The sequence below is a fragment of the Anarhichas minor genome, unplaced genomic scaffold (genome assembly GCF_050575085.1).
Source record: "Anarhichas minor isolate MPS153535 unplaced genomic scaffold, ASM5057508v1 ptg000074l, whole genome shotgun sequence".
NCBI classification, from domain to species: domain Eukaryota; kingdom Metazoa; phylum Chordata; class Actinopteri; order Perciformes; family Anarhichadidae; genus Anarhichas; species Anarhichas minor.
Genome location: NW_027466520.1, coordinates 11,067,652 through 11,073,948, shown reverse-complemented (window position 1 = coordinate 11,073,948; position 6,297 = coordinate 11,067,652). Strand labels below are relative to the sequence as shown.

The 6,297-nt window shown below is 41.9% G+C and overlaps 1 protein-coding gene across 1 annotated transcript; it reads left to right on the top strand.

Annotated features, from left to right (window-relative positions):
* Nucleotides 1-487: 487 nt before the first annotated feature.
* On the top strand, nucleotides 488-5,756 carry bco1 (beta-carotene oxygenase 1). Its single transcript, XM_076080543.1, has 11 exons — nucleotides 488-790; nucleotides 889-1,017; nucleotides 1,122-1,251; nucleotides 1,866-2,013; nucleotides 2,111-2,261; nucleotides 2,584-2,804; nucleotides 2,953-3,210; nucleotides 3,313-3,418; nucleotides 3,557-3,651; nucleotides 4,902-5,013; nucleotides 5,226-5,756. The coding sequence occupies exons 1-11, from the start codon at nucleotides 727-729 to the stop codon at nucleotides 5,378-5,380; spliced, it is 1,569 nt and encodes a 522-aa protein (XP_075936658.1). The 5' UTR covers nucleotides 488-726; the 3' UTR covers nucleotides 5,381-5,756.
* The last annotated feature ends 541 nt before the right edge of the window (nucleotides 5,757-6,297 follow it).

Sequence of the window (6,297 nt, the reverse complement as noted above, 5' to 3'; positions counted from 1 at the left end):
AAAAACAAAAAGTCCAGTTTGTGCCTAAAAATAGAATCATTGATTAAAAATGTTTTTCCTGACAGAGACCTGATATTTAATATAGCTAAGTTTAATGTGTTTAAAGCTTTATTTGCCCAATTTATTTGGACAGGCTGACGAGGAATGAATGTTAAGTTTGATAAGTTTGCAGATTTACTATTGTTTCTTCGCAGCCTCACCTTTCGTTTTCTATAAACTACTAGGACAGGAATTAAGAAGACTAGCTGCATAAGAGCAGAACTTTTCCATTGACATTTTATGAGGAAATATGTTATAGTTGACACTAAGAGCACCCTGTGGGTACACTTTCTGTTTCATAACTACAACAGAATAAAGCTAATTTGGGTTAAAAAAAACAAAACATAAATAAAACAAACATCTTGTGAGTCCACAAAATCAGTCTCCCATTCAGCTATAAAATAATAAAAAATGCACATGGTGGGGATCAATAAAAGTGGATTGCGGATTATACAATATCTGGAGACGAGCCAAAGGTGAAGCAGGAATGTCTTTCAGCTGCAACATTTCGGAGAAATCTTTACAGCAACATTTCAATAAAAGAGAGGACAGAGGACGGAGGTCACCGCACAGCTTTGCCAGTCCCCCAAGACAGACAGGAGCTTTAAAAGGAGTGGTTTGCGCTGCTGTTGGCCACAGTATTTATCCAGACACCTCCGCGTGTTATTCACTGCGCTTTCAGCAAACATGACTACGAACAATGTCAAGAACGCAGAGGAGAGCCCGGAGTCCTGCAAGGCAGAAGTAAAAGGTAGGTCGAGTTTGTACACTATTGAGTGACCGGCACATGCACTGACTTTTATTACATCTCTGACGGTTTGGTGGTTTTCTGCGCTGCTTGTCGTTTAGGGAGTATTCCCAGCTGGCTGCAAGGCACCCTGCTGCGCAATGGTCCCGGCATCTTTTCTGTGGGAGTCACGAGCTACGACCACTGGTGCGATGGGATGGCCATCATGAACAGCTTCACCATTAGAGATGGTTGGTCTTGTTTTTATCGCACAGCTTTTGATCACCATTTCGTGTGCTATCATTCACATAATCTGTGAAGAGACACTAAATGCCTGCACATGTTTTTCTTTCAGGTGAAGTGACTTACAGAAGCAAATTTCTCAGAAGTGACACCTACAAAGCCAACATGACTGCAAACAGAATAGTTGTGTCTGAAATGGGAACAATGGCATACCCAGACCCAAGCAAGAATTTCATTTTTAAGTAAGCATTCTCTTATTTTATTCAAACCACATGTCACCTTTTAGTTATTCCTCTCATGCATCATTGTTGTAGCCTTACTTTATATCTTTAAAAACGTTGCAAAATGTTTTTGATTTGAGTTTGAGTTTCCGTTGTTTATTTTTATGTAACAGTGCATTATATTAATTTTAAAACCTATTCTGTAACATCTGCAATACACTCTCAAAGTGTGTGTGTGTGTGTGTGTGTGTGTGTGTGTGTGTGTGTGTGTGTGTGTGTGGTGTGTGTGTGTGTGTGGTGTGTGTGTGTGTGTGTGTGTGTGTGTGTGTGTGTGTGTGTGTGTGTGTGTGTGTGTGTGGTGTGTGTGTGTGTGTGTGGTGTGTGTGTGTGTGTGTGTGTGTGTGTGTGTGTGTGTGTGTGTGTGTGTGTGTGTGTGCATCTGCAACATGAAAATAATCAGTCTTGTGAGAAATCCCCTGCTGTGTCTCTTCATGTTGTGAATTTATCATTGAGATGCAAATGAGTCACACATTTCTACAGGCCCCTCAGTCGGAGCACAATTGGTCTTTTCTTTTGTGTTGGATGACCCCCTACCCCCCCCATTCCAATATATAGCATTTCTTCTTCCTTTTCAGGGCGATTACCTTTCTCAACCACACAGTGCCCGACTTCACTGACAACGGCGCAAGCAATTTCATTAAATACGGAAAGGACTACTACGCCACCTCGGAGACCAACTACATCCGCAAGATTGATCCTGCGACACTGGAAACTCTGGACAAGGTACAGTCATACGCTGACTTTACTCACCGATGATCACTATTAGCACACATCCAAGTGAAGAGTTGATCTCGAAGCTCATGAGTTGCTGAACACACAGGTGGACTACATAAAGTACCTGCCGGTAAACTTGGTTTCGTCCCATCCGCACTATGACAAAGAGGGCAACGCCTACAACATCGGGACTTCAATAGCAGAGAAGGCCAAGACTAAATACATACTGTTCAAAGTCCCTGCTGTTTCCGAGAAAGGTACGTAATCCTCATAACCCGCTCAGCGTTGCACTGACACCTCAGTGCTTTCTCTCTACAGCACACGATTATGCAAATGTATGATTGGACGAGAGGATCAGATGAAGTACAGCCAAGGTGAAATGTGCCGGCTGCTATTGGCTCCTTCTCTGAATTTCAATGCAGTGCAGTCCAACACTTCTCAGAATTACATTATTTTCGCAAACATTTGCAGACAAAGTGGTCGATCAATCACTTCAAGGCCAATGAGATGAAAACAATGCATTGACACAATTTGAAGTGTCTTTTTCTTTAACTTTTGCTCTTTACTTGAAACCTTCAGACAAAGACCAGGATGCCCCCGCACTGAAGAATGTGGAGGTGATCTGTACGGTCCCCTGCCGCTCCCTGCTCACACCCAGCTACTACCACAGCTTCGGCATTACCGACAACTACTTCATCTTCATCGAGCAGCCTCTCAAACTGGACATCCTCAAGATGGCCACGGCGTACATGAGGGGAGTCAACTGGGCGAGCTGCATGAAGTTCTGCCCTGAGGAAAATGTAAGTGGTCACTGTGTTTCATTTATTCTCTTGTATATCACTCTTTATGTTCAACTACTGAACTAAGTATGAAGCGTGCACTAGTCTACCAGCGTTATGGACAGAAAAAACCTGGGTTAACATAACTGTGACGGTCTGTCTTCAATAGACTCTGATCCACCTGATAGACAGAAAGACTGGCAAAGTGGTCGAGACAAAGTACTACACTGGACCAATGGTCGTCTACCATCACGTGAATGCTTTTGAGGACGACGGTCACGTGGTCTTCGATGTCATCGCCTACAATGACAACAGCCTTTATGAAATGTTCTACCTGAGCAAGCTGAAGGAAAACTCCGGGTTCCAAAATGATGGCTACTGCAGACCAAGCTACAAACGATTTGCACTTCCCATCCAGTCAGACAAGGTGGGTTTTTTTTAGCAAAAAGTCGGGTTGATTTCATCCTGAAATTGAGAGAAGACGTTCCTCTAACACTTCATTTTGAATTTCTTTAACTGTGTTTTTCAGGGCGTGGCAGTTGGAGAGGACTTGGTGAAACTCAAGTACACGACTGCCAGTGCTGTGAAGGAGAAAGAAGGCAAACTGATGTGCCAAGCAGAGGTTTTCTGTGCAGGTAAAAACCAATGCCACTCAAAGAGACACTCAGAGCAAATCAAGTCATTATTGTTAAAGTGGTATTTCCTACAATGGGTCTTTAAGAAAATGTATTTGTTCATACGACACACAAAAACTGTCATTTTATTTCCATCAGGTTTTGAATTACCACGAATGAATTATGACTTCAACTGCAAGAAGCATCGGTTTGTCTACGGGAACTGTGTGGAGGAGTCCGTTCTGGCAAAAGAGGTAACGTTCCTTATTGTTTTTAATTTGGCTATTGCGCAACAGAACCAGTGGGAACATCTGTCTTTGCGTTTTTTTTTACAGTCTCTTAAGTTTTATTTGCCAAGAGAGAACCGAAACTTGCAGACTCTTGAAGAACAGCTGTTAAACACGGGGCTATTGGGAAACAGATTCTTCCTGGCAGCGTTGTTTATACAAAGGTAGGAAGCACAGTGCAGAAGTGACAACTACCAGTTGACGCAACAGACAGTAGGAAACACTTTGATGATGTGAGAATTAGCGGTTGCCCCAACAAAGACCAACCACTTCTTGGCTCTGGATGCGATACCCACACATCCTTTCTCCTGGGCACACTTGTACATCAAGGTACCTGAAACAATGGAAAGACGTGATCAACTCTGTAAAGCTTCAAAGTCATGGGTTACAAAGCGCTGTGGAAAAGAGCTTCCCTCGTGTCTCACTGCATTACCCACAGTCCGGAGGAATCGTGACAACAAAGAGGAAGGAACAAAAGGAAACTTCCTTGTTCAGACAATTCAATATTTTTGTTCATTCCCACTTGATGCAGAATTCCAACAACAGAAGAGAGCTCTGGCATTTCTTTGAATTTGAATGGTGCTTGTGATATGGATTAAAAAGCAAGGAAAATTATAAAACGTTATACCGATGCGATATGTCAGGCTCATCCATTAAACTGAGATTGTCTGGTGACCTTTCCAGGGTGTACTACGTGTCATCAGGGATCGGCTCAGGCCGCCCACGAACCTTCAAAGGATGAACGGGCATTGAAAACGATTTGATTTCTTGATTGTATTTAGTCAGATGGCCAGCCCAGCTAATACTAGGAAAAGAGTTGAAGCCAGTTCCTTCTGCCTACTGATAGTAACAAGGTCTATTTTAAAACTTTACAGCTCTTTTGTAAGTATATGGCTTGCAGTTGGGGCAAAGTACTGCACGGGCGCTTTGCTTGTGTAAGATAAGCGCTCTGAATATTTGGCAATTTCTTAAATGACTGACAACTTTAAAAAAAAACTCAGCATGTCAAAAAAGCATTGACATGCCATAGTTTTCTTTATTAGATTTCCCTTTCAACATAGCTCCCAAACTTTTTAGAATTAAAAATATAATATAATAATATATAATTAAGTGGCCATGATGCCCTCTGCTATGTCTGTAAATAATTGCAGATCACAACCCATCTAACAATGTGAGCAAATCTTAATTCTTTTTCCTAATCTATTTGTTTGCTCTAGATTGCCAAGTTAGACACAGAGACCAAGGAAAGGGTTTACTGGAGTGAAGACAACTGCCTGCCGTCAGAGCCTGTGTTCATCCCCAAACCAAATGGAGAGTCAGAAGATGATGGTGAGAATACTGTGTGGTGTATGGCATGTACATGCTAATATACAGCTAGAGAACAAAATGGATGGGAAGATCAGCCTATAAAGATAAGATCCCTCACTGATTACATCTGTATTGAGATCGTAAAACCAGTCGTAATTTGAGGAGAATCCTGCGATTTTTGACATCCTGCTATCCTCCTGCTCTAACAATAACCTCTTCCCCTCCATTCACAGGTGTTGTCCTAGCATCAGTCATCAACTCCAATACAGACCAGTCTAGCTTCCTCCTCATTCTTGACGGCCGAACGTTCAAAGAAGTAGCCCGAGCATACGTGAACGCAACGCTCAACAGGGATATGCATGGACTTTTCATCCCACAAGAAGATTAGTCAGTTCTTTACATGTAAAACGGTGCTGTGTGGCACACAGGAACAGTCAAAAACACTCTGCTGAATAGCGTGTTTTGAGGATGTACATGGTTTAATTGGTTAACTCATCTCTGTAAAATTATAGGATTGTATCAAAACAAATTTGCCAATCCAATTTTTATTGGTGTGTTTATTTAAACAAAGATTTCTTTTTTTTTAGATTTTTGCGTGGATCAAAATGTTGTTTAAGCATGTATATCACTATTTGGTATGTAGTCCACATTATTTTATTGTACTGCTGTGAGATCATTGTATTTGTGCTTATTCTTTTCATAAAAAAAACAAAACAATGTACATTTCTGAGACGTGCTCCCATTCTTCATTTACATAAGATTATGATAATGAACCCAACCAACACTCCAGACTCACAGAGTCACAATCAAAATATCAAATATCAAATACCCTGAGCAAATAGCTGCTCAATACACCATATTCAATTCATGCAATCCTCTACTGCCACCCTCCCGACATCCCTTTTGAACTTGGGTGTGTTCCAATTTCCTTAAAAAGCCTCCTTTTCATGCTACCTTTCCTTCATGGCTGCTGATGTGAGATTAGATGCGATGCATGGTGAACACAGCATGACCTCGAATACCAAAACCATCCCAGTTTGACTGTCATAGTCCTGAGAGGAAAGGGAGGGAAGAGGAAAGAGGCCATTCAAGGTTTTTGGGGCAGGCGTTAGTGTTTCCACTAAATTAGAATGTTGTCTTCCCTCCCCTCATCGGCAGTGATGTGGCTGAAACACTTGCAGGGAACCGAGGACAGTGATTGGACACCTACTCTTTCTCTGCTCTCCTTGCTGCATACGTGTGTTCCCACTCCCAGCCAATATATTTACATATCATATCTATCTATTGAATTTTGGGTGAACTTGC